This window comes from Drosophila ficusphila, unplaced genomic scaffold (assembly GCF_018152265.1).
Source record: "Drosophila ficusphila isolate 14025-0441.05 unplaced genomic scaffold, ASM1815226v1 contig_414, whole genome shotgun sequence".
NCBI classification, from domain to species: domain Eukaryota; kingdom Metazoa; phylum Arthropoda; class Insecta; order Diptera; family Drosophilidae; genus Drosophila; species Drosophila ficusphila.
In genome coordinates this window covers 5,493,197-5,519,056 of record NW_025064328.1, presented here as the reverse complement: position 1 = coordinate 5,519,056, position 25,860 = coordinate 5,493,197, and the positions used below count along the sequence as shown (strand labels likewise).

General features: G+C 43.8%; 11 protein-coding genes across 15 annotated transcripts in view; 6 read left to right on the top strand and 5 right to left on the bottom strand.

Annotated features, from left to right (window-relative positions):
• Window positions 1-3,068, top strand: part of LOC108086440 — a 43,613-nt gene extending 40,545 nt beyond the window's left edge. The window contains 2 exon segments of the mRNA XM_017183351.2: window positions 34-260; window positions 323-3,068. Of these exon segments, the coding sequence (XP_017038840.2) occupies window positions 34-260; window positions 323-2,364 (2,269 nt within the window). The 3' untranslated portion in view covers window positions 2,365-3,068.
• Window positions 3,069-3,546: 478 nt separating this feature from the next.
• On the bottom strand, window positions 3,547-5,361 carry LOC108086441 (phospholipid scramblase 3). Its single transcript, XM_017183354.1, has 5 exons — window positions 5,209-5,361; window positions 4,351-4,527; window positions 3,884-4,275; window positions 3,674-3,817; window positions 3,547-3,616 (listed from the first exon to the last, which is right to left on the bottom strand). The coding sequence occupies exons 1-5, from the start codon at window positions 5,291-5,293 to the stop codon at window positions 3,587-3,589; spliced, it is 828 nt and encodes a 275-aa protein (XP_017038843.1). The 5' UTR covers window positions 5,294-5,361; the 3' UTR covers window positions 3,547-3,586.
• A 504-nt stretch (window positions 5,362-5,865) lies between these two features.
• On the top strand, window positions 5,866-8,391 carry LOC108086466 (syntaxin-6). Its single transcript, XM_017183393.2, has 4 exons — window positions 5,866-6,271; window positions 6,373-6,530; window positions 6,923-7,636; window positions 7,785-8,391. The coding sequence occupies exons 1-4, from the start codon at window positions 6,237-6,239 to the stop codon at window positions 7,859-7,861; spliced, it is 984 nt and encodes a 327-aa protein (XP_017038882.1). The 5' UTR covers window positions 5,866-6,236; the 3' UTR covers window positions 7,862-8,391.
• A 389-nt stretch (window positions 8,392-8,780) lies between these two features.
• On the top strand, window positions 8,781-12,117 carry LOC108086454 (spermine oxidase). 2 transcript variants are annotated; one of them, XM_017183376.2, is made up of 2 exons: window positions 8,781-8,963; window positions 10,265-12,117. In XM_017183376.2, exon 2 carries the CDS (start codon window positions 10,280-10,282, stop codon window positions 11,807-11,809), a length of 1,530 nt encoding a protein of 509 aa, XP_017038865.1. In that variant the 5' UTR covers window positions 8,781-8,963; window positions 10,265-10,279; the 3' UTR covers window positions 11,810-12,117. The 2 variants fall into 2 exon arrangements, with proteins under 2 accessions (XP_017038865.1, XP_017038864.1); XM_017183375.2 differs by having other exon boundaries at window positions 8,782-8,963; window positions 10,259-12,117.
• Window positions 12,118-12,130: 13 nt separating this feature from the next.
• LOC108086453 (MAGUK p55 subfamily member 7) lies at window positions 12,131-20,473 on the bottom strand. 4 transcript variants are annotated; one of them, XM_017183371.2, is made up of 9 exons: window positions 20,112-20,473; window positions 17,922-18,030; window positions 17,580-17,857; window positions 17,286-17,417; window positions 16,883-16,912; window positions 14,167-14,334; window positions 13,790-14,111; window positions 13,348-13,641; window positions 12,131-13,284 (listed from the first exon to the last, which is right to left on the bottom strand). In XM_017183371.2, the coding sequence occupies exons 2-9, from the start codon at window positions 17,962-17,964 to the stop codon at window positions 12,764-12,766; spliced, it is 1,788 nt and encodes a 595-aa protein (XP_017038860.1). In that variant the 5' UTR covers window positions 17,965-18,030; window positions 20,112-20,473; the 3' UTR covers window positions 12,131-12,763. The 4 variants fall into 4 exon arrangements, with proteins under 4 accessions (XP_017038860.1, XP_017038862.1, XP_017038861.1 ...); XM_017183373.2 differs by having other exon boundaries at window positions 13,348-13,524; XM_017183372.2 differs by lacking the exon at window positions 16,883-16,912.
• A 752-nt stretch (window positions 20,474-21,225) lies between these two features.
• On the bottom strand, window positions 21,226-21,687 carry LOC108086390 (glycine-rich cell wall structural protein 1). Its single transcript, XM_017183292.2, has one exon. It carries the CDS (start codon window positions 21,685-21,687, stop codon window positions 21,235-21,237), a length of 453 nt encoding a protein of 150 aa, XP_017038781.1. The 3' UTR covers window positions 21,226-21,234.
• A 297-nt stretch (window positions 21,688-21,984) lies between these two features.
• Window positions 21,985-22,598, top strand: LOC108086391 (glycine-rich protein 5). The gene has a single exon (XM_017183293.2). The coding sequence runs from the start codon at window positions 21,996-21,998 to the stop codon at window positions 22,437-22,439; it is 444 nt and encodes a 147-aa protein (XP_017038782.1). The 5' UTR covers window positions 21,985-21,995; the 3' UTR covers window positions 22,440-22,598.
• A 727-nt stretch (window positions 22,599-23,325) lies between these two features.
• Window positions 23,326-23,807, top strand: LOC108086396. Its single transcript, XM_017183298.1, has one exon. The coding sequence runs from the start codon at window positions 23,345-23,347 to the stop codon at window positions 23,705-23,707; it is 363 nt and encodes a 120-aa protein (XP_017038787.1). The 5' UTR covers window positions 23,326-23,344; the 3' UTR covers window positions 23,708-23,807.
• Window positions 23,808-23,908: 101 nt separating this feature from the next.
• On the top strand, window positions 23,909-24,250 carry LOC108086388. The gene is given in 3 exon segments (XM_017183290.2): window positions 23,909-24,005; window positions 24,064-24,150; window positions 24,153-24,250. Coding segments are annotated over 3 exon segments (282 nt in total).
• Window positions 24,245-24,655, bottom strand: LOC108086387 (keratin, type II cytoskeletal 3). Its single transcript, XM_017183289.2, has one exon. It carries the CDS (start codon window positions 24,653-24,655, stop codon window positions 24,314-24,316), a length of 342 nt encoding a protein of 113 aa, XP_017038778.1. The 3' UTR covers window positions 24,245-24,313.
• A 658-nt stretch (window positions 24,656-25,313) lies between these two features.
• LOC108086386 lies at window positions 25,314-25,686 on the bottom strand. Its single transcript, XM_017183288.2, has one exon. It carries the CDS (start codon window positions 25,672-25,674, stop codon window positions 25,318-25,320), a length of 357 nt encoding a protein of 118 aa, XP_017038777.1. The 5' UTR covers window positions 25,675-25,686; the 3' UTR covers window positions 25,314-25,317.
• Between the last annotated feature and the right edge of the window lie 174 nt (window positions 25,687-25,860).

The window sequence follows — 25,860 nt, the reverse complement described above, 5'->3', positions numbered from 1 at the left end:
ATTTTAGTATATCTTTTCTTCTTCTTTTGACAGTTTCAAAACCAAGGGAAATCTGACCAAGCACATGCAATCAAAGACCCACTTCAAGAAGTGCATTGAACTGGGCATCAATCCGGGACCAATGCCACCAGATAGCGAGTTCCTGGATGTGGACATGGACTTTGATCAGCAGTCATCCACTTCGGCTGGAGGACGCACATCCTCAATGGCCGGAGAATCCGATTCGGATGATTATAGCGACAATGAATCGGAAAGCAGCGGTAAGAAAGATCATTAAGATTTCTCAGAGACAAATTCTTATTCTTGTATATTTTTATTACAGACACGGACGAATCCAAATCCCGATTAAAAGAGCACGAGGCAGCCAGGGGTCTGTTATCGCTATCGATGACGCCGCCCATTCCGCAGAGCGTCTCTCCTTACCCGCAGCTGCAGGATACACCTCTTCCGGCGGCGAGTCCTGCCAACAGCATTGGCTCTTCGGGTTCGCTGCCCAAAAGATTGATTTGCTCTTTTACATCGCCGAAGCCACCGTTCGACTATCAGAAGCAGGAACAGTATTATTCCAATCCGGAGGAGTCCAAGCCAAAACGCAGCGGTGCCAGCGAGGAGAGCGCCCCCATGGATCTCACTAAGCCACGGGGTTCCATGTCTGCCATCTCCCCATCGCCAGCTCAGATTCCTGTTCAGGATCTTCCCAAGTCGCAGGCCCAGCAGATGCACGATGTGATCTTTGGCAGCGCTGGCAACGAGAGCGGTTTCATGAAGACCCTGATCTCGGTGTCGGACAAGGTGCGAATCTCCGCCGAAATGGAGGAGCTGGCCAAGCACGACGCGGAGTGCGAAGATGTTCAGTTGCAGACGTACATCAAGGAGCATGCCCTGCACCAGGCCAAGATTAAGCAGAGCCAATTCAGTCGCAGTTATCTGATCAACAGCGTATATTCCGCGGCATCTCCCGTGATGAGCAGCAGCAGCAACCTATTTACCACCAACAATAGACCCGTCATGAGCATCAATGAGGTTCCCAGCATAGAAGTTCATGAAGTGAAGACACCTGAAGCCGTTGAGCTGCCTTCGATGGGTCCGGAAACTCCTTCAGCTCCACCAACGCCAACGCCAGCGAAGATTGCCAAGGAGGAAAGGGAGGAAAACGAAACCAATGTGGATCAGGAAAAGCCCACCGTTGTTGAGCCTCATAATGCCAATCTTCCTGCTGCCGTGCAGCAACCGGATGCCAATGATTTCAGTGGAGTGCTGGGTAATCCGCCACCTTCAGCAACAGTATCTGTAGCTGCTGCAATAACCACTTCAACAGCTGCCCCTGTGGCATCTCCTGCTGCTCCGGTGGCATCCTCAGCTGCTGCATCAAACTCAACGCAACCCACCCAGCGAACGGTGATTGTGGGCGAGGATGGCTTCAAGAACTCCACGCCAAGCAGCAAGGGTAACGACTTGCAGCATGTAGCCTACGGCAGAGGAGTGCCACCAGCTCCCATGGCAAGTGATGCTCGGCCCACGTGCACCATCTGCGCCAAGACGTTCCAGCGCCAACATCAGCTCACCCTGCACATGAACATTCACTACATGGAGCGCAAATTCAAGTGCGAACCGTGCAGCATTTCCTTCCGCACGCAGGGTCATCTGCAGAAGCACGAGCGATCCGAGGCGCACAAGAACAAGGTGATGATGACGTCGACGTTCGGGGTTCCAACCACCTCCAATCCGCGTCCCTTCGAGTGCACCGACTGCAAGATAGCCTTCCGCATCCACGGGCACTTGGCCAAGCATCTCCGCTCGAAGACGCATGTCCAGAAGTTGGAGTGCCTGCAGAAGCTGCCATTTGGAACGTTCGCCGAAATCGAACGCGCTGGAATAAGTCTCACTGAAATCGATACAAGCGACTGCGAGAATTCGCTGACATCACTCAAGTTGCTGGCCCAAAAGCTGCTGGAGAAGGATCCCAACAAGCTGAGTGGCTACACAACGCCCTCGGGCATGCTGCCGGTGACCCAGGATCCAGCTAATCCTGTCTCGCAGGATAGTGCGTCCGAAGATGGCTTCAGCGCGGCCATAGCCTCGGCGATCGCCTCGCTGGACAACGACAGTGCTGGCAACACGCCAAAGCGTGGCAGTTCCATGTCCGAGGACGAAACGGTGGCCAATGGCCTGAACCACAACCTGAAGCGTCGGTTGCCGGGCAGCTTTAGCAGCACGGGTGAGGAGAGCGACAATCCCGCAGAGGGCAGTGGCGAGAAGCGGGCTCGTTCTGGCCAGGATTTACCTGTTCCCGTTGCCGTTCCTGTGGCCGCTTCGGCGGCGGCGAGCAACTGACAGTACATGTACATGCTGCAGCCCAGCTGAGGCTATCAGTATCCGGCGGCTTACCACCTGGACACCAGTCAGTACCCCGTCTACAATTCCAGGATCGAGGGCCACCGCCATGACCAAACCACCTCCAACGAGCGCATATCAAATGTCTAAGCATATCGCATTTGGGCACACACACAACTTACTCTAGAGCTAGCCTATAAGACCCCCCAACTACCACCTCTCTTCAGTTATGTTCCCAACTAGTGTTGGGCTAATCGCGAATTGCGAATCGCAATCGAGCGATTGGAGAGCCAGATGATAAGCGAGTCAGCTATTCCAGTGTAAACACTCTTGGGTAATTTGCCCAGAAAGAATCTTATACAAAAAGTCTTAAATGGTTTGCCAAGGCAGTTACAACGCATGCAGATCTGCTTTCGATCTGCCTCTTAAGTATTTAGTTTAAGGAATCGTCATCAGCTAGCCCTAGTTATAAGCCAAACCAACAAGCACACGTATAAATCTATATATATTATATACATTTAACCATAGTTTGTTTTCGAAATGCATAAATGCATCAACTCCTGAAGTGCTGTGAGTCTATCTACAAATGTAAAGCGCCGAAAGCGAGAAAAGTGTGTTATCTATAAGGCCTAGCCCCAAATAATGAATCCAAAACGAACCATAACACCTACGCTGAGTATATTGGTTTTCCATGTCCAAAATAATTCATCTGAAAATCACATAGTTCTTCCTTATTTCAAATTGTTATCTCGCCACGCTGATAAAAAAAGAGCAACTGAAAATGGTGAATGAGAAATAATGCATGCCCCTAGTTTTGTTTTAATTTTTAAAACGACGAGACCACGAGACTCTTTTAATTGTTTGTTTTAATTTTGTATTTGGCAGAAGAGAAACGAAACGATGAAGAATAGCTAACTGTAAATAATCAATATGTTGTCATATATGCATTAAGCGGTAGGTTAGTCAAACAAACTACACAAAGTTGATAGAGATAAATGAAAATATTGTACAAACTGCTACGGCAAGAGCTGCAGCAACGTATATATACGCATAGATATATATATCTATATATACTTGAATGTATGTATGTGGTTAAACAACAAGAAAATGAAGTGATCTATTACATTATTGTAAAATATATCAAAAAACTAAAAAAAAACCAACACAAACAAACATAAAATCTTATACAAAAAAATGACAAAAATAAAGAAATCAATGTGAATATACAAGGTTTATTGAATTGGTTTTTTGGTTAGAAGCGGGTTTGGAAGTACAGGTATTCCTGAAAAAGATAAAGTTAATAGTATTTTGAAATTATTAACTTTTGCAAATAATATACCAATAAAAATGCTGATCCAAGAATCAAAGCCCGTTCTTTGGCAGTCAGCTTGGCATCACTAAAGTAAATATTTGTGGTATACTGTGACTTGCTGGCTAACCATTTGTGGTCAATGGAAGCCCTCATATTGCCACCAGAATGGATCTGGGAAAACATATACATAATAAATATTTGGAATTTTTTCTTAATATTTTTTAAATCAATCCTTACTTTAAAGTAGCTCTCCCTAGGAAGACAAAAACAGCAGAATCCAGAGTTAGCAGGACCCTCCACACAAAATACAGGCTGTCCGGTGCTCTCGTCCTCAATGAAGAACTCGGGCTGCATGAAAGTGGGCGACTGCACCACTCTTCCCAGAATGTTACCAGGTGGAATCCAAATCTCAAGACTTTTTGGCTGACAGCAGAGGGATCCCAGGGCTAGTTTCTTTCGGAAAACCAGAGCTTCTTGGTGGGTTTTATCTAGAAGATGCATCTGAAAGGGTCTTCCCGCTCCCCAGACAAGACGATTCTTCTCTGTGGAGCTCTCACTGGCAGCAAAAATGGCATCTCCCAATGGAGATCGCACCACATAACGATTCTCTGAAGAGACTGCAGTCAGAGCTGAAGAGGAACAATGAGAATTATGGTTAAAAAATTGAAAAATATCCTATTTGATGATAGCCAAAATATATATACCCTCGTTCAGCTCAAAGGTCTGTTCGATATGTACCGATGGCAGGTCCGCAAGGCAATCATATCCGGAGAGGGGAATAAAGGTCCGGCTGCCCGTGACCGTGGCAATGGGAACCGGCAAGGGGATCCGGGGAACCTCCGGCCTTGGCTGCGATGTAATGCTGATATGGGAGTCATAAACTGAAAGCAGACAAGCAAATCGTTTATAATAAATCATTCTGTCAATTTTTTTTGTCTATTAGTAGTAAATATTTGCATATATATTTTCCAATAAATATGTAGTAAATTATTATATTTAGGGTGCATAATAAAATAAAAAATTACTGATAAATGACTTATTTAGTAATAGTCTTTACAAGTTTAAGTGGCTTATACTAATGAATTAAGCTTAGCTTAAATTGTTTTTTAAAATATGTACTATTTTTTTTCTAGCGCTCTTTAAAGCCTTTTAAATTGGAATAGAAGATCTAAAAACCAGACTGGAGTTTCGGTTTTTGTTTTGATTTTCAATAACTACGTGTGCTTCTTTTTCCTGAAAGTTTTATTACTTTTCTTGGGAAAATACAAAAGTGCTAGTGTTGGATACAGATAAGTCCATGGGTATGGTTTTATATTGTAGGATCGGTCGGTTCGATCGGCCCAAACAAAGGCACTTGAGGGGACCGAGACCACAACAAAACGATAGCCGATAAGATATAGCCAACTTGTAGCCGCATATTTGCGTCGAACTGTGACACACTCGCTAGCAATAACAAATAATCCGGTGCAGCGCTTATCAGTTGGTAACAGACATTTACCGTTGTTTGAGAATGAATCACGCTGTGTTTTCATTTCTATTTCAAAACAATATCCCCAATTTACCTCTAGGTTCTGTGGGGCTTGGCTGCTGGGCCACGCGAATCTCACTATCATATTGCAAAGTCCGCACCGCGTCGTTTTGCAACATTTTGATATCACTTTTCAAACTGATTTGACAGCGGTCTAATAAAACGGTCAACTTTGGTAAGTGTGGCAGTCTCGAAATAAAAATTATACTAAATATTACAGGCCAGTAAGCTTAACGATATTTTCAAATCTAGAGTTGCCACGCATACCATTAACAATATACGATATATACTAAATTTTTTTGTGGGAAAACTGCACTAGCCCGCTTGGGTCATACTAATCCTCACAGTTATTTTTGTTGGCAGCAAAACAAAAATAAAAGTAATATTTAAGAAAAACAGTAAAATTAGCCTTGAGTGTATTTTAAATTAGAGTCCAGCATCGTGTTTTTGGATCGCAGCTTGCTAAATGAGGTGGCGACGAACAGCAGGTGAGCAGTTAAAATCAAAAACAGTGCTGGCATTTTGGCCGTCCTTTTTTGTTGTGGAATTTTTTTGGCCAAAGTTCGGGATGTTTTTGAAACGGTTTCTAAGGGTAGAAAAATAACGGACACTGCGCATGCGCGAGAGCGGCGTAAACAAATGCCAATGGTTCTTGGGGGGATTTTTAGCCTCTGGAGCGCAAATAACGACAGTGTTCTCTGGGCCATCGGTGAAACTAGCCAAGACGGCGGAATCTATAGAGAAATCGGGCGATAAGCGGCGCGGCCCCAAGTGCAATAATCAATAAACGTGCTGTGCAAACTTCGCTCCTAGCCAGAGATAAAACCCAGTTGATTGTGAAATTACTGCTATTAAAAAGATAGAAAACATAAATTCCCCCCATTTGGCTGACTTTTGATGTAACCCCCAGTGTTTGGCATTGGCAACTTGCACTTTCCACCTGGAATTTCGGGGGTGGTTTTTCGCCCGGAAAAATCCATGAAAATAACCGTCAAGTGCGCCACGCTGGTGAAAAACTGCTAGGAGTGTTAATTTCCGATTGGACCAAGAATAGAGCACGGCATGTCTCTGGAGGATCCCTTTTTCGTAGTCAAGGAGTAGGTTCCATCGTTCTGCTCCAATGGCTATTGCAGTTTTACTGGATTTCCCCCGATAACTTACCCCCATGTTTTTCTTTTTTGTTTTTTTTTTATTCTAGTGAGGTATTCAAAGCTCTGAACAAAACCCGCGGCCTCTATCTGCGTTGGCGGGAGTTGGGCGAGAGTGGAGGAACGGAGGCTGAATGGACCACCACCGAGCTGCGTAACTCGCTCCGGAGCATCGAGTGGGATCTCGAGGACCTCGAGGACACTATCAATATCCTTTTCAAACCGAACCAATCCAATTCGTTGGAAAATCAATTCGTTACCCGGTACTCAAGGGGTTTGAAGGGTGTATGGAATTTGTCAAGGGGAAAACACAATTTTCTAAGCTTATTTAATCCATTTGTAATTTTACTTGTATTCTAAAGAACTACAGTGGAACCTAGAAATACTGTTCTTAAAAAGTTATTGTCTCGAATTTAATACATAATACTTTTTAATTTATACAAAGAAAGTTGTAAGAAAATATAGTTTTTGGCGTAGATTATTTCAGTTATTTATTATCTTATTTATTCTTATCTTTTTGAACACATGATGAGTACCGGGTATCAGATCTGCTTTATTCACTTAAGGTTTCTCCTTAACCCTAACTTTTTCGATCCTTACGCATTGTTGAGAAGAACCCGAGCAAGTTTCGGATCGACAACCGCGAACTCTCCAGCCGGCGCCATTTCATCGACAACACGCGCGATGAGGTCAAGCAGATGAAGGATAAAATGAGCCTGAATCGGAGTCGGGACAGAGATATCACCGCACACCAGCCGCTGCTCGACAACGATCGCCACAGCCCCAATCACAACCACTCCATTGCCATTCCCAACTCGAATTCCAACTCGAACGAGTACCATCAGAATCCGCACAACGATCGCACCTACTTGGTGGAGTGTCCCAGTGGCCTGAACGGAAACTCGCTGATCAACAGTGGAAGCCAGGCGGTGGCCAATACCATAGCTGGAACCATGTCAGCGGCAGCGGCAGCAGCTTCTCGCCACAGCGGCACCAAGTACTCCAAGCTGGAGAACGCCCTCGACAGTCCCAGTCATTACGGGCAGACGCATCACGGCGGCCTGGACAGTCCGAGCCATAGGTATGTGGGCGAAACGGTGTCCATCCAGCAGCGAATGATCCAGGGCCAGGATGAGCAGCTGGACATGATCAGCGATTCGATTGGCACCCTGAAGACCGTCTCCCGGCAAATTGGCGTCGAGCTGGACGAGCAGGCGGTCATGCTGGACGACTTCGGGAACGAGTTCGATACCACGGAGTCCAAGTTGGACACGACCATGAAGAAAGTTGCCAAAGTCTTGCACATGAATAATGGTGAGTGGTTCGAAACTTTCAAAAGGGAATTTAGATTTTGAATTTCTGATTTATTAAATATGAATTCAGTTATCAAGAATCAGAATTACCTTTGTTCTAAATTATATCTTTTAATCATAGACTAACATATTTCTTTTTCTCTCCGCAGATAAACGACAATGGGCCGCCATTCTGATCCTATCCGGGCTGTTATTGTTTGTGATAATTTTGTTTATTATTTTGTAATTGCTTTCGTTGTGTTTTCAAATCAGTTATGTTTAGTGTAAATTAGATTTATTTATAACTCGGCTTGGTTTTAATTCCGGCTCTTAAACGCAAATCAAATTATATTTATTTAAAACAATTATCAGCATATTCCAAGTAAACTCCCTTGCTGTATATACACGGAAAAATTTTAACCAGATTTATTACCAGCCTCTATAAAAACATATATATATATATATATTGTAATTCCAAAGCTACGGACAGATGATCATGTAAAGTCAATGTAGGCGGGTAATAAAAGATAACTAACTACTTATATACCAAGTGCTCCAGAGTTCTGTCATTCCCGATTTTGGCCAAAGGATACTGCTAACTGACCTGTACATACATCGAAGGATATATCTACATATATACACTAAAAATGGACCTACCAATATCAAACGAGTTATTTAACGAAGAGTCTTAGGAAATTCCTTTAACCAAATCTAGCAAAAACTTGTATGCAGTTGAGTAAATATATACATACAAATATAAATTAAAATAATTACTAACTGATGAACTTTAAATGGAAGCTAAGAGGATTGAATTGATTAATATTAACAATTTGAAAAGGGGAAAGGCTCGCACTTTAAAACTTTCCAATAAACAGATTAGTAAAATAATTTTCTAAAAAGATATTTTTGATTTTTTTATTGGCATTCCCAGATCGTTTTTCTCTGTGCACTTGAAGAGGGAATCGAACCCCTTCTCATTTTCTCTCAACGCCCCAAACCACTCGACAAACCCACTCACTCAGCTGTGCTGGGTGCTTTTGCCCAGAGCTTTTGGGGAGCTTCTGGTCTGCGCAGAGTGCCCAAAGGCGTGCGGAAAGGGGGACTATGAATTCCACCCAGTACATAGCCCCCTTTGGAATTCGGACTACGCCTCTGGTTGCAGCATAAGCACACGGGCAGAGCGGCACGTTTCCATGTGATGTTTTCGGTTTTCGGCTTTCAGTTTTGTTTGCATTTTCCGCGGAGCTGGAGTTTTCCTAGCAGCGAACCTAAAGTATATTGAATTGAAATCCCGGCAGAATGTTCAATTGTTGAATTAATTCGGTGAAACAGTTTTCAAAGTTATTTTGGTGAGTGGAGTGTGCCATGTGAAGTGATTATTCCACCCATTATCACCCCCAAAAAATAAATTAACGAAAAATTTAATTTTCTCTCTGTTGTTTGTGGCTGGTTTTCTTTTTTTTTATTTTTGTTTGTCGCCGAAAACCTTGAACATTTTTTGGCCAAAAATATAAAATCAATGCCAAACGAAGGGAGGTGGATTTCGCATTCATTCATTCCCTCCCACTTCCTCTCGATGGAAAACAAAAGTAAAAGGATTTCGGGCGAACTTCAGGTATAACCAGCTGGTCCGGTTGGCTAGACACTCCTTCTGGGCTGTCGCCTCCCACTGTTGCCTCCGGTTTCCCTTCGCAACCATGGCTATTAATAAATTCATGTAGCCAGAAGCGAGCGAACATATTTGTGAGTGCGTCGGTTTGTCGACATGTGTTTTCCTTTGGTCGAAAGTGTTGCTCTTTGGGGTTTTGTATTGGTGGAGGAGCTTTTTCGAAACTCTTATCAAAAGTCGGAATTGCGGGTAGGAATTCGTTATCGAAAAAGATGAGCCGACATGCCGTTACTTTTTAATCAAGAGACATCTTAACTATCAAACTCAAGTGCCTGGAATTGCATTGCGCCAATTTAAATAACAAATTTTCTAACGGTGGCTCTTGATGCACTCAAACAAATGAGATGTATTTATTTAGAAAATTAGAAAAACATTCAAAGAGAGCAAAACAAAAGCCAGAAGGGCTCGGTATTAAATATTAAAATCAAACACGTAAATAAAGCAATATATGGTTTGTTTCTCTAGCGTCACTATATAACAATTGGCCCACCTATGTAAACACAATTTATGCTTTCAATTTTCTATATATTGCTTTTTTAATAATAGGTAAATTTATTCGTTGCGAAATCTATTTACAATGCTATTTTCGAAAGTGAAAGCGAACGACAAAAGGCTTGTTTTCTTGAAATGTTATTAATTTTTACATTTCTGTATAAAAGATTGCTGTTTATTCACAAGATTTAAATTGAAATATATATAAGAGTTCCTACAAAAAAAGCACAGCTGGCAATAAATAGTAAACATCACGTTCCAAGATTTCAGTGATGTTATTTGAGAAGCAAGTGTTTAGACATGACTGTGAATAAACTGTAAAGTAATATCCGTTTCAACTTCTTGAAGCGTGTTATTAGTTTCTTCAAGTGTATAGTCAATTGTCACCATCTCATTCGCTCACACTCCCCCGCATTCAAGCCCAAGCTGTTTATTATTTAATTTGCATTTCTCCTGTTGCCCTGCAACCCCTTCCACTTGCAGAAGCAGATTCAGTTCCCCGGAATGAGCGGCGCACAGCGGAATCTGGATCGCAAGATCGTCGTAATTGGAGCTGGAGCCTCGGGCGTGGCCTGTGCCACCAAGCTCCTGGAACTGGGATTCCAGAACGTGCTGGTTGTGGAGGCAGAGGATCGTCTAGGTGGTCGGATACACACCATTCCCTTTGCGGATAATGTAATCGATCTCGGAGCTCAGTGGTGTCACGGCGAAAGGGATAACATTGTCTATGAGCTCACCCAGAAACAGGAGGAGGAGCTGCTGGAGTCCACGGGTCCCGTTTATGAGAACTACCAGTGCGTCCGATCAAATGGAGATGTGGTGCCCGATCATGTGGCCAGTCGCCTTAAAGCCATTGTGGGTGATTCCCTGGTCACCCGCCAGTTGGAACTAAGACAGTGTAGTGGTTCCTTGGGCAGCTATCTGACCAACAAATTCTACGACACTCTGCGACGTCCGGAGAACTCTGATATTGATGCCGAGGTGGCCAGGGAGTTCTTTGTTAATTACCAGAAATTCGAAAACTCCGTTGAGGCCTCGGATTCCCTGGAACAGGTTTCTGGCCGGGGTTACCTGGATTACTGGGAGTGCGAGGGCGACATCCTGCTCAACTGGAAGGACAAGGGCTACGTGGAGCTCCTTAAACTCCTTATGCGCTCCAGGGAACTGAAAGTGGAGCACGGAGTTCTGGAGCAGCGATTACTTTTGTCCACTCGAGTGACAAAGATTCATTGGAACCGAAATGATGGACGCGTGGAACTCCAGCTGAGCAATGGAGACATTTGCATAGCTGATCATGTGGTGGTCACCGTTTCCCTGGGAGTCCTCAAGGATCAGCACTTCCGGCTCTTCGAGCCACAGCTTCCCGTGGAGAAACAACGTGCCATTGATGGTCTGGCTTTTGGCACTGTCAACAAGATATTCATAGAGTTTCCCGAGGCTTTTTGGCCGGAGGACTGGACGGGATTTACTCTCCTCTGGAGGGATGGGGATCTGGATGATATTCGCGGCACCTCAAGAGCTTGGCTGGAGGATGTCTTCGGGTTCTACAGGGTGAGCTATCAGCCGAGAATCCTGGCTGGTTGGATAACCAACGAGAATGGCAGGCACATGGAAACATTGCCAGTGGATGAGGTCCAGGCTGGTGTGATGTACCTCTTCCGAAGGTTCCTCAAGTGGAAAATTCCAGAGCCCACGAACTTCCGCACTTCCGCTTGGTACACAAATGATAACTTCCGAGGATCCTATTCCTATCGATCCATGGACACGGAGCAACTGGGCACGGGAGCCAGGGAGTTGGCTTATCCCCTGACTGTGGTGGCCACCACGCCGGAGAGGGAGAAGGAGTCGGAGGACGATGCGTGGCAGCAGAGTCGCTGCGACCGACCGATTGTCCAGTTTGCAGGAGAGGCTTCCAGCGAGCACTACTACTCCACGGTTCATGGAGCAGTGGAGGCCGGATGGCGGGAGGCCAGACGATTGGCCCAGTTCTACGGACTAAGTGCCTCCCGATCCGGAACCAAGTCGCAACTCTAGCTGTAAGTTATCAGGGGGGGATATCGTAGGATATAGCCAACAGCGATACCTGACCCATTAGCATGGGTAGATGTGAAATTAGTCTCTGTCTTCGCACTACGAAAAACAATCAAGAAAACTGAACAATACATCCTGGATAGACTTCATATGCCTAAGCTAAATTTACACGTTTGCCATAGGTTAACATAGATGACGGATTATATATAGACTATATATATATATGTGTATGTGTACGTGAGCATGTCAATATGTCAACAAGTGTGCTGCCCAATAAAGCTGTGTTTAAGTCTTCTCGAAATCTTACTGAACTCCAACTCGAACTTTGCATTTAAAATAGGTTTTTATTAATTTCTCACTTGTTTTCAACAATTTGTCACTACGTTTGGATGAAATCAGTTTTCGAAATGAGCCATGTTACACAGAACTTCTTATTGTATCCAATATGCTCTAGTTAGTGAGTGAGTGTATATACAATTGAGATACAATACGGTTAGCGTTTGGGTTACGGGGGGATTAACTCTGTTTTGGTTTTGGTTTTGCTTTGATTTCAACAACGTGTAATAAATACATTTATAATTTAGTCCATTCTTTGAACACAAATAAATTTTGTACAACAAGTTTTATAATTTAAGTGTTATCGTAATCGTAAGATCGTACATAGATGCTGGTTGAGTTTTTAAATTTCCATCTCTTTGTCTGGTTTTTGGTTTTTTTGTTTTTATTGTATTCATTACTTTGTTTTCACTGTTACGCAAAAAGGTACATGTCGTGAAAAGGACTAAGGCCGGACGGGAGTGGCCAGCAGGACCGCCTACGGGTAAATAGTGTCTCTCCTTCGCTTCGTCGCTCTAGCAGATCGCTAAATTCGTATGGCAAAAATACTTTGGTGTTGTTCAACAAATTGCATGAAATGCTCCTCCTCCTTCTCCTCCATTTTTTGGCAATCCCATCTCTCTACTGCACCCACATCGATGGCGCCCAGATTGGCTCGTTCTCCAGCCGCTGGACATTCTGGACCAGCTGTTCGAAGGCATTAACTAACTCTCCATTGACCAACTCCACATCGAAGAAGTGTCCGTAGAGGTAATCGATGCGTTCGGCCGACTTCACCATATCCTCGAACTCCTCGTCCGTGAAGCTCCTGGCATTCGCCTCGTCGAAGGTGGACTTGGCCCTGGCCTCCGTTCGCGTTGCCTTCAGCACGTCCAGCTCTGGCGGCTTCACATGGATGAGGAACGGTTTCAGCTGGGCAGTGCGCAGAGTCTTGATCGCCTGGTAGTGGGGACTCAGCACACAAACGCATCCCGCATTCACGATCGACTTGACGCTCTCCGCCGAGGTTCCATACAGATGACCCTTGTACTCGCCGTGCTCCACGAACTTGCCCGCCTCGATGTCCGCGTCCATTTTCTCTCGGGGCACAAAGATGTACTCTCTTCCTGCCACTTCACCAGTTCGCATTGGTCGGGTGGTGTCTACAAAGGATTTCCGATTAGAGGTGTTCCAAAAAGGTTATAAAATCTACAAGGAACACTTACATGGCACCGGGCTGCGGAACTTCTCGGGATCCCTGGCTATCAACCTTCGGCGCAGTTCATTGCGGCCCACTCCCGGAGCTCCGATGAGCACGATGGGCCTGAAGACACCCGGCCGGGGATACAACTTGGCCACCTCCTCGTACGTGGCGATCTGCTCGCGGTCGAAGTCATCGTTCTCTGTCAAATCGTACATGATCTTTTTAGTCTTTGGCTGGCGACAGGAGGAACTGCTGCTGCTGGCAGGCAGACGCGGGGAACCAGGTGGGGTGGTGCAGAGTGAGGCGCATGATCCGGCTGGCGATGGCAATGATGGGCGGATGGAGGGGTCCAATTGGTGGTTTAAATGATGGGATGATGCGGCATAAAATTAAAGTGGTTTTAGTCATGGCAATGATGGAATGTTAGTTATGGAACCAATGGAATGGAAACCTGGGATGCTTACGCTTCGAGTCCAAATCAGTGCCATCTTTTAAGGATCTATCGTGCAGGATACGACGCTCCTGCAGCGCCCGACTGGGAATCAGACCAGCTCTCGCCGAGCGTTCGTGCTCCTTGCGCGCCTGCCACCAGTAGGCATCGTCCTGTCCCACGATGTGCAGGACATCGCCGCGCTGGAAGGCCAGACCCGCCTCCTTGCACGGGATGTAGGGATCCACATCCGGATTGTAGTCGAAGTGGGCACGCACCCGCACCTTGGACTCCCGCTGGGCGCCCTTGTTGTCCGCGGGAACCAGCTTGAAGGTAATGGTGCCCTCGGAGTTTTGCTAGAGATATAAGATTTACTTAAGATATGTATGGTTTTCTTTGGGGTTTACTTACCAGTATGGTAAGCACATCACCTGGCGTCTTGCCCTCCACATTGATGTTGTTCACCTCGATGACCTCATCGCCCACGTGAATCAATCCAGAGCGATCGGCAGCTCCGCCGTGCATGATTCTTGCGATGATTATCTTGCCCGTCTCCTCATCCGTTTTAATGGTGGCGCCCTAAAAGTAGGCAATACTTGTCACTATTGAAAGCCAACTGAACGTGCGTATGTGTGTGTGCGTGTGTGTGGCGTGTAGACAGTGCACTATGTTGAATTTGACCCGTTTTTGTGGCCAAAATTAAAAATTTTGAAATTAACAAGATTTTTGAATGCAGGTTGCTTGTATAATGAATGTTATTACTATAGGAACGTATTTTAGAAAAGTGGGCGTGTCAACGCCCCTTCCTCCGCCCACAGAAATGGAAAAAAAACGAATATCTTAAGCAATTTTCAAGTTAGAGACCCCAATTTTGAAACACATTATAAATGTCCTATTTCAAATGCGTCCTGCAAATTTGGTCCAAATCGGATAATAAATATGGAAGGTATTCAAGACAAAAAAATTTTTTTTTTTTTTTGTATTATTCTATGTATTCTTCCTAATATATGCTCCCTAATAATTCAAATTACGCAGAAAACCGCAAAAAACGCATAATGAGCTTATATTTTTTGAATTCAGAATTGAAAGATCTACAACATGTATATGGACACTCACTGATACAATTTGAACCTTTTTTTTAAAACCTTTTGGAAAGTTCAACTTTTTTTCCAAAAGTGACAAGGAGACAACACTTGCTAAATATACAAATTGTTAGAAAAATACGAACAAAACACGCAACATATTAGTATCAACACATAGTACTAACCTGAAGAAATAATATTCATTTTGATTTTTATTAATTGATGACTTTTTGTGAGAGATATGCCAATTTGAAATTGCACCACAAATTTAACATTTAAAAAAGCACGTGGTGAGCGCTTGCAACAGCTGACTTTAACAGCTGTTATTTTAACACTACACTGTTAAATTAACATTTGAGGTATACAATATAGCAATTTGATCATTTCTCAACATAGTAAAATTAAAAAAACGGAAATTTGCATACTCGCGAAAAATGAGTTTTGGCCACAAAAACGGGTCAAATTCAACATAGTGCAGTGCCCAGCGGGAAAGTGGGAAGGAGGTTTTTAGAGTACTTGAAAACCTGCTTCTTTTAGCAGGCGTAGGGGTAGGAGTAGAAAATTTCGGACCGCTAAATGGGGTGGGTTTCTGAATATGACCTTAAGTTACAACGAAGTTGTGACTAATTATTGTCTTTCTTCAGAATATGCACGGTCACATCAGTATAAAATGTCGTGCAAAATGTGTCAAAAGTGAAAAAAAGTTAAGTTTATTCTAAAAAACAAGATAAAGGTAAGTTATAACATAAATATTTTTGTTTGTATATCCTTATTTCAGCGTTACGGATATGGTGAACATAAGCATTTTTACGAAAACTAAATATTAGCCGCCAGAGGCGGTTGTCAAGTAAGTAAGTAATTTTTTTATTTAAATTTATTTTCAATTTCACAAGAACAAACAAATGTTTCTTTTCATAAAATTTGTAATAGATTCGACATCAAAGATTCTGGCCCATATGTCAATATTAATGGCAAATCTGAACGTGCGCAAGCGGACATTTCGATTTCGTCATTTGAAGAACTCGGCCACTTGGACTCCGATGCCGAAGCCAATCCAGAAGCATTTGTAAGTACTCACCACATTTTTAATAAATTTCAATAGCCATGCTTGTTACTATGTAATTACATTTTTTTTAAATTCATATATTAATTTCTCCAACGTACTGTATGGTAAGTATACTTGTTTTTCTAAATTTCTCTATTTTTCACAATACTTTTTAAATATTTTTTGATTTGTATTAATATGTTATATATTAATATATTATGGTTTTTATTTTCAGAGTCACTCAGAAACGACAATTACAGTCTTCGCCAATATCAAGATGATCTGCGTTCATCGTTCACTGAAGCAAAAAATATAATATACAAAAATACTTATGACAAAGGTCCTTGGACTGTATATAGATTAATAAATGCATATACCAAATTAAAAAGTATTGTTTTTTACATGTGGAAATTCTGTAAAGCGGGAAGGCCAAAACCCAGTGGATTTTGGCCTGCATTCAGCAGCCGTAGGTCCAGTGGATTTTGCCCTGCATTCAGCAGCCGTAGGTCCAGTGGATTTTGCCCTGCATTCAGCAGCCGTAGGTCCACTGGATTTTGCCCTGCTTTCAGCAGCCAGAGCGTCCACAGGTTTTTGGCCTGCAAACCTCCTTTACCCCTTCCTTTTGTGTGTCACCCCCGTGTATTTTGAAAGGAGAGACGGCAAAAATGTAAGGGGTGAAGGAGGTTTTTGCCCTTCCGCTTGTATGAAGAAACCACTGAAAAATAGCATATTTTCCACATCTTTTTTCCCGCTGGGTGTGTCTGTGTGGAGTGCGGTTTCCGATGTTTTCAATGTGTGTGTATCTAATGGACGTCTAACAACAACAATAACCACAAAATGGGAACAACGGAATGTATCTCATGTATGTACGAGTTTCGTGGTGTGTGTGCACAGCTTCCTGGCTGTTGTTTGTTGTTTATTTTTAGTGCTTAACAAACGGGTTTCTGTTTTTTTTTACAGTGGACTTTTTACATACGACAATGGACATTTGATTACTTACAACAATTGGCTCCGCACTCTGTGCTCCTGTCTGTGTTTTTTTTATACATTTTTTTCGATTTTATAATTTTTTGTTACAAATGCATTTTTGGTTTTGTTATGGGCGAATTCGAGAAATTGATTCGATTTCATTCGATTTTGGCAAAGGCAAAGTTTACAAAATTGATTAGCATTGGGCAGGTAGAGTTCACATGAAGTACGAGAATGAATGGAGGCGCAGAAAGGAGCAGTTGGCAAAGGCGAAGGCGATGGCGAAAGGGGGCGTGGGTGAAAGTCGGAGGCGGGGCGGAAATGAAAGTCGAAAGTGGACAGTGGAAAGCAATGGACGACGGCACAGAACAGCGATCACGGCGATGATGGAAAATGGGCATGGAAAATGGTGCTCCTGGTGGATAAAAACTCACCAGGGGCTCGTTGCTCTTGACGAGCTGCACAATCTTGATGGTCTCCTCGTCCTCGTCCATTTCGACTGGAGCCTCCGGCAGGTGCGGGTAGAAATCCTTCTGGGCAATGGCATCGTGGGCAAATAGGAGGTGCTGAAATAAACAATTATTCATATATATAAAAAGATTTCATTAATAAATAAACAAGGCTAATCTAGTAATTTATTTTGTTTAAAAAGGTCTCCTTTATTTTTCTGCAAATTAGTTGAAAGTATCTCACATTTGCTTACTTTCTTTTACGTTAATGAACTTTACCTGCACATGGGAGTCCTGCAGCAGGTGGAAGGCCTCCTTGCAGTCGTCGTTGAGGTGGCAGTGCTGCGACAACTGCTCCAGGACCTCGTACAACACCTGAGCGGAGGTGGAGAGCACGGGGGCCAATCGATCATCCCGGCCCACCTTGGCCACCTTCGTGTGGACATTAACCAAGGCATTCAGCTCCTTGGACTCCAGCAGGGCTTTCAGGAAGTCGATTTCCTGGTCATTGGACAGGTTTTCCGACTCCTTGAGCGTGGTGATCAGTTTGGAAAGAGCTGGAAAAGTAAGGCAAAAAGTTAATCCATCATTTTTGGACTTTAGTCAAGGTGCGTCACTCACCTGGATCCCAGTTGATGTCCGATGCCATAACTGCTGCTAGCATGTCACTCAAGCGTCGACGAGTCACTGTCCTTGTTTATCCTTTACAATTTATCCTTTGGCGCTGTTCCTATAATCGAGTTAACAAAATCGATACGGGACTTTAACAACAAGCGAAGGGAGAGACTTGGTAAATTTGCGCATAAACATGTCAACAGGGGGCCAGCGGGGCCAGACGTAATCCGAATGATAATTTCAGGCCCCAAGGCTGGCACCCACAACAACAAACCACCCACTGAACCACCACCCACCGACCAACAACCATAAACACCATAACCTCCCCCTTCCACATAACGACTTCTTTTGCGTCACTCGCCACAAAGGACACCAAACACTGGGATATTAACATACAGTATGGACTCTATAAAATAGTTTAACAATTGCCAAATAATTTTTTATGAAAAGTATGGTATATTCATCCATTTAAACAAAGATAAATGATGACTATAAAGAACTTGTTTAGACAGGAACCTTACTTTAAGGATATTTATATACAGGATATGAGACATGATACATTGAGAAGTTTTTGGGTAGCCATTATTTGGAATCTCTACTGTATAGTTTCCATAACAACATTTTGCTCCCCATTGAACCTGATATGCGGTGGGCGGGGTAAGGGAAGCCCCACTGACGACTCCAAGTCTAAAGAGCTCCCGGCCAGCGGAGCGCCAATGCAATTAGCTGACATTAAGCCCGGCCAAGTGGGGCGCTCGCTGTTGTTGGCCATTGGCTTTTAGCCAGGGGGCCGCTTGATTAGAGCAGGCGCCGGATTTATGGTCACATTCAGCTGCCCAGTGGCCCGGAATGTTGGCGTCTCTTGTTGCAATCTGCACTCCATTAACTGTTCAATGACTGCGCTTCCTGTTGCTGCTTTATTTTTTCTGCGGTTTTTGGGTGGGCGTATCCGTGGATCCTTGGCCAGGTGCCACAATCCAAGGGGTCACCAACACGTTGGCCTATTGCATGACCGGTGCTCATTAGTGCCACCTTTTTCATGGAGCGGTCGTGGGTGGGTGGTGATTAGTGTCAACTGAATGGACGCCTTGGAGCCCAAGAATAGCGTCTCGAGTGCTGCATTCGCATGTCCTTCAACTTGCCACGGGGTTTCAGCCTCTCTATATATGGTAATGGGACCATCTGCACATCTTAGCCAGAGGCCACTTTCCGAAACTTGGCCAACGACCTTGAACTACATACTCGTCGGTACAACGAACAATCCTCCCACAAAAAACCCGAACTACCAACTGTTTTCAGGGTGAGTTGCAACGACGTCAGTGCGTGGGATCCAAGGGTTGTTGCAGCCACTTTTAGGGGGATTTTATATTGTTCCAGGGGGTGGTGCAATTTTAACTACGGGAAAGCCACCACTGCTTTAACTACCACCAAACACGTGTTTTCCTTTTAATGATTCGTTAATGGAGCTACAAATATTTGTAGCAATAATGTTTTACTCAACAAAGAGTTGCACTAAAAAGTACAGTGAAAGTTTTACAACTAAAATTTCCATTACAAGTAATTTTGTTGATTTGGAACTCTAATTAATAAAATTACATATTTCGAAATTTCATAACTCCATTCAATTATTATAAAAGTACGTTAAATGAGCATCTAGAACTTTTGACTATGGAATTCTCGGATTTTTGAAGGGTTTCATGAACTTTGAAAGGTATTTCCTGAAAGGGGGGTTTTTGCATGAGCAACTGTTATTGCTGCCAATCAAGCAAATGACAAGCAGAAGCCAAGAAACCGAGTCAAGCTTGGCCCCAATCACACTAATTACGCAAAGGAAAACCGAGGCAGCCCAAAAGGGCTGGCAAAAAAGTGAAATAATGTCAGTGCCTGAAGGTGGATTGGTGGACAAAGGCGGTCCTTGTGGCTCGAAGATAAGGCAGGTGCCATTTCTACACCTCCCCCTCAAAATCCCCTTCGTTTTCGAGGATAATTGAAAACTCGAAGTAATGGCACTGTGTACTTTAAATCAAACCAAAGAGGCTATCTGGTCATACTGAAAATAGCGGTGGTTTAAGAGAAAAAAACAAATCACAGAGAGGAGAGAGTAAACTGAGAGAGCGTTGAAGTTTTCCCTTGAGAATTTGATTAAAAACAAAATCTGGTCTAAAAAAAAGAAGACTTTCAAATAGAGGTTATCACCTGGAGTTTTTCTGGGCAGTTGGCCAATAAAAAACTGACGGATTTCACTTTTGTCCCAGCGTTGTTTTATTTTTAAATTTCCACTTCACTCGCAGACATTTCACGCACACACAGAGGCACAAAAACACGGCATGTCTGCTATTTTTGCTATTTTCGCTATTTTCTTAGCTATTTTTAGGCCACTTTTATTGCGCACAGGTTTTGTTAACCGTTATTTAGGGGGTCTTTAGAGCCCTCGGAGGATTTCACATGGTCCAAAACGATAATCAAGGTGATTGTCACTAGAGTCCGCCAGCGGGAATCCCAGAACGGCGAATAACGGGAGCGAGAGCGACTGCACACGATGGGAAAAGAACAACGTTTGATTTCAGGAATTATTTTCAACGTCCAGGGAGCTTCAATGGCCATGTCGCCAATCGCTTTCTCTCTCCCAACGCTTTTAATCTTTTTCCCAAGAGCATGTTCTACGCTCTTAAGGTAGCTCTTTTGTCAAAGAAAATAAAAAATAAACATTTAAAAACCACTTTCAAAAAATAGTTTTATTTAATCACCTTGCAGCTAATAATAAGATTAAAATTTATTAAATAAAATACAATTTTAAAAAATCCCTAAACATAATTTTTTAAGTCATTATAGTATTTTAGATAAATAAAACAACTAATGTTTAACATTGTTAACATTTCATTAAAGTTGTTTGGTTATTAATATTATCCTTTTTTGTAAATACCACTGTGCTTGGAGTATTTCCAAAAAAGAGATTAATTCTTTGCGAGAGAATCAGAGCAAATTGAGTAAAGTAGAACAACCACGGGCATGAATGGGACAAAATGCACCACCAGAGAGAATGAAACCCAAATACGGGAGAGCATTGAGCGCCAATTGGACTTTTGCTGGGGGTGGAATCTGCGCAGGTCAGCGAAAATCCGGAGCGGAACAAGTACAGGGTGTCTTGATTGTTTCTACTTCACAAATTTAATTTCATAAAATTTTTTAATATTATATTTATTTTTTAATAAGAAAAACATTTTCATTTTTTTTTCGGAAGTCTCAGAAAATTAAATTATTTTATTTCAAACAAAAATTTGTATAAAATTTGTTATTTATCTACATTATAGGCTAACATCTAACCCAGCAGACCTCCACCCGCTGCTCCCGCTCCTCCCGCTGCTCCGAATCCAGCGAATCCTCCGCCGAACTTTTTGTCGTAGCGGGCGCGGTATCCACCACCGAATCCCCTGGCTCGAATCCGATAGCTCTCCTTGTACCGTCCAAATCCAGCTCCTGCTCCAACTCCGCCGCCAATGAATCCACCTCCTCCCGCGAGTCCAAGAGCCTGTGGCTGCTGTTGGATGACGGGCACCTGTTGCACAATGGGCACTTGTTGGACCACAGGAACTTGCTGGACGACAGGAACCTGCTGAACTCCTCCGATTCCACCCACTCCTCCGATGGCACCTCCAATGGCTCCCACTCCGCCAACTGCTCCGATTCCACCTCCTCCCAGGCCATGAGCTCCAGTGCTCCAAGCACCAATTCCCAGTAACAGCAAAAGTTGCACTTGCAGATCGCACCTCATCTTTGTCGATTGGTGTCCAATAACGATGTGAGTTACCTTAACCAGAGTCACCTGGTCTTTAATACTCCCGGCCAGCGACCTTCGGTTTGACAAACGATGACGATGATGAGGTGTGAACCACTATTTAGTGGGCAAAACCACCATGCCCTTACTAGAACCGTCGAAAAACAGTGCTCGAACCTCAGTGGTTTCGGGGTTTTTTATCCACTGCCCCATTATATGAAAATTGGAAGTGCAAACAGTGGCCACTAATTAATTTGCATAAATAAGCAGCTGGGAGTGGGGCCGTCCAAACAGTTTCCCCCATCATGTTGTGGCAAGCGGTCTACCTGTTCATCTTGGCGTGCGCCGTCGTCAGTTCAACACCGATCCTCTCCAGCGCTGATCCCCTCCAGGAAAGCATAAGAAAACCCCGGCACATTGGAGGATTTGGAGGTGGTGGAATCGTGGGAGGTGGCATCATCGGAGGAGGAGCAGTTGCTGCTCCAATAGTGGCAGCTCCAGCCATTCAAGCAGTGCCAGTTGTGTCCACTGTACCCGTTATCACCACTGTACCCGTGGTATCCAGCATTTCCACAGTGCAAGCGATTCCGAGTTATGGTTACGGTTATGGAGGAGGTTACCCAGCAGCCGGAGGATTGGGAGGACTAGGTGGACTGGGTGGACTTGGTGGACTGGGTGGCGTCGGAGGAGGTGGCTTCGTTGGCGGCGCTGTGGGTTTTGCCAAGTTCAAAGGCGGTTTCTTTGGCTAGATGTTTCCGAATAAATCCGAGTGTTTCTCGAGACCCTCTTTAGAGTACACAATAAACAAACAAAACTGCTGCCAGATCGAGTTTCGTTTCGCCGAGTGTTTGGAATCAACAGATTCGATGAGCTTGCATATTCCATTTTCAACTGGTTGTGGTCGCAGTTGATATTTCTGGAACAGTCTCTCGCCGGTTTGTTTGCCTTAATATATATGCCGAAAATCGCGCGAGGCGAAGCGGATGGGCTTTTTGAGTGGCAAACAACAAGCCATCAAGCGATTACAGTGGGTCAAGTTGGCTGGCTTCAAAAGCATTTGGATACTGAGTAATCAGATGCCTGATTTGTTATCGCTTAAGACGGATTGGTTCTTATATATGGGCTTAATCTTTGACAGTTTTTCCTTTTTATAAAATATTTAAGTGATATTCAATAGGGGATAAAGAACTGTCAAGATGTAAGAAAAATATTACAACAAGAATAAAATGATGATGATCTTTCTTCGTTTCTCTTTCAACAAAGATTCAATTGATATTTTGATCAATCCGATATCATATTACTTCATTGACAACGATCTAGATATTGTACCACTGTCTCCCACACTTCCGCATCATATTTCATCACATAAACACATTAAGATTGGGTCAACCTAATGTATTTGTGTATACGATTTTTTTGGGTTTTCTCTAGGCAATAATTATTCTCACCGGCTTTGCTTGGTTGAGATTGAAATTAGACGAAAAATGTAAAAAAAGACACTCAATGGCAAATAACAAAAAAGGCAATGAACCTCCTTTGTTTTTGATACCAGGTGGTGTGTGTTCTTGACGAATTTTTGGCTATAAATTAAAGCACAAATGGTGGATAAATTTTAGTATTCGGCGAAGTCTGAGAAGGAATACGAGACTGCGAAATGGATTACAAGCGGATATTATTTTTGTTCACCATTGCTGCTTTGCTTTTATGCAATTTTGTGAGAGGAGATGAAACGGAAACAGAAGTTGTGAAGGAGGAACCCAAATCCGCTGAACTTTTGGAAGATGGAGTGACTGCTCAAGCGGATTCTACAGATGAGAATGTGAGGAAAGTGCGTCAGTATTTCGGACCACCACCCTTTGGACCTCCACCACCGCCCTTCTTTGGACCACCGCCACCACCCTATTATGGCGGTGGTTTTGGAGGCGGTTATGGCGGTGGTTTCCAGAGAACTCGAGTGGTTACCCGCACTCGTTATCGCGGTCGCGGTGGTTACTACGGCGGTGGCTTCTATGGTTAATCCGTTGCTGTGAATTTTAATAATCAGACTATGTGATACTTTTTTTGTACTGCCTCTTCAAGGTGCAATAAAATTTTTAACGTTATGCAAGTCCCTTCAATCGGTTGTTTATTGGGTTTTATGAATATATCTTCGAGTTTATGGGTGGGGAAAGCTAAATCAAAGGTGTTTATAAGAGGGCGGCGTGGTTGGTTTGCAAAAATGTTTCGCTTGCTGCTGCTGTGGATCACGGTGGTGCTGGTTTCTTCTCTTGATGAGCGGGAATTCGATCCACAGGTGGCACCGCCCCAAAGTGCAGGTAAGAAATCATATTAAAATCTTTAAAAATATTTCCTTATTTTTAATATTTCGTTTAGTTCCTAAACCCTTCCAACTATGGCGAAGTTTTGCCAAGCAAGTGCGCCAGGTCTTAAATCGTTTTCAGCACAAAACAACCACTCCCCCACAGTTAAAACCAGAATTGGAATACCTACCACAACTCCAGAACCCGAACTCCAGTTCTATGGAGCTCTAAATCCCATATATCAAACAGGAAACTTTTAAATTCACTAAACTAAGTTTTATTACGAAATTCTTAGACTATAGTTTTGGGTTAGAGCTGCTACTTCAACGGAACTTCTTGTTGAAGAGGCTCTTGAAGCTGCCGAGTCCACCGAATCCGCCGCCGAAGCCGTGTCCACCGAAGCCTCCGCCGAATCCATGACCCAGACCACCGAATCCTCCCTTCAGGCCACCGAGTCCTCCGAAGCCGCCGAACTTTCCGCCAAGTCCTCCCAGGCCTCCCAATCCTCGAGCAACTCGTTCGCCCTCCAGTTCATCCACTTGGGGATCCTGATCCGCTTCCAGTTCCCAAAGGGTTAGTTGTTCTCCATCCACCAGTTCAACGGGTAGCGCCAATGTGCAGGAAATCACGGCAATCACAGCGAGACTCAGAGCAAAGAACTTCATAGTGTGACTTTTTCAAAGGGATTCCAAGAGATATGCTGATTAGCTGATTGATGGATGCTGGCTGGCTTGGTACTTAATACCAAGTGCCATGACAACTAGGTTTATATACTTCTGGTCTGGGTCTTGGGCTCGTGCGAAGAGTTGCTAATTCGCAGAATCAACAAAATTTGTGGGCCCAGCAACGGCTGCGATCGGCGATCGGCGATCTTGGCCAAATATACTCGTACTTTCATTCATCCAAAATTTTGTTAGACTTTTGGGATGGGTTTTTGGGCCGAGTTTTTTTTTGGTTTTCAAGTGAGTGAGTGAACGAGTGAGTGTGTGTGCAAATGGTTGGGTTTGCTCAGGTCTTTAACGATAGTTGTTACATCATGTTTGCCATTGCGATTACCAGGTGGCTGGTCTTGAAACGTAATCGCGTTGACCTTAGTCTGTGTTTGTTTTTGGTCAAGATTTTGCTGGACTGGCCCCCCGTTTTTTTTTTTTGAGAACTAGTTTGAAGCTCCTGCTAATCGAAGCGAGTCAGGATTTTGCTGACGCGCGACTTGGCCGACTAAAAATAAAGACATCTCGTTTGTGTCTTAAGTCTTTTGTTTATCATGCTAATTACTAGATATAAAGATTTGCTTAGCACCTAGGGGTATCGTATATAAATTAGCCGGCTAATGCCTCCAGTGTGCGTATCTCTCACGTGCCGCCAGTTTTTGTCGCCGTCTCAGGAATCTCTTGTAGTATTTTGCACTCACAAAGTGTTTGGGGAACTCGGCAACGGGTTTCTGGTACCAAAGTTTAGATGATTGTCGGCGGCGATGATTGCTTCTCGGTTCTGGGATGGCATTATAGCGGGTTTTCCTCACTTGATCCGGGACGAAGGATCTCGACCAGGCCACAGGATCCAGACTGGCATCGTATCCTGCTTCATTTGCTGGCCACCAAGGCTTCGACTCACAAATTCCCATGAGAAGAAACACGAGGATAGGTAAAAACAACAGAATTAGATTTAACGCGGAGTTGTTCATGCTGATATGGTTCACTTAAGACTGGTGCTCCGTGACCTTTCACCCTTGGTTCTTATACCCAGCTGAACACACTCCATTATCGGATTAACACACACACACGAACCGATCCAACTACCTGAACAACTTATCAATGACCCAGGTACTCAGATAAATACATTGCGCAGGTCAACAAATCACTGTGGATCG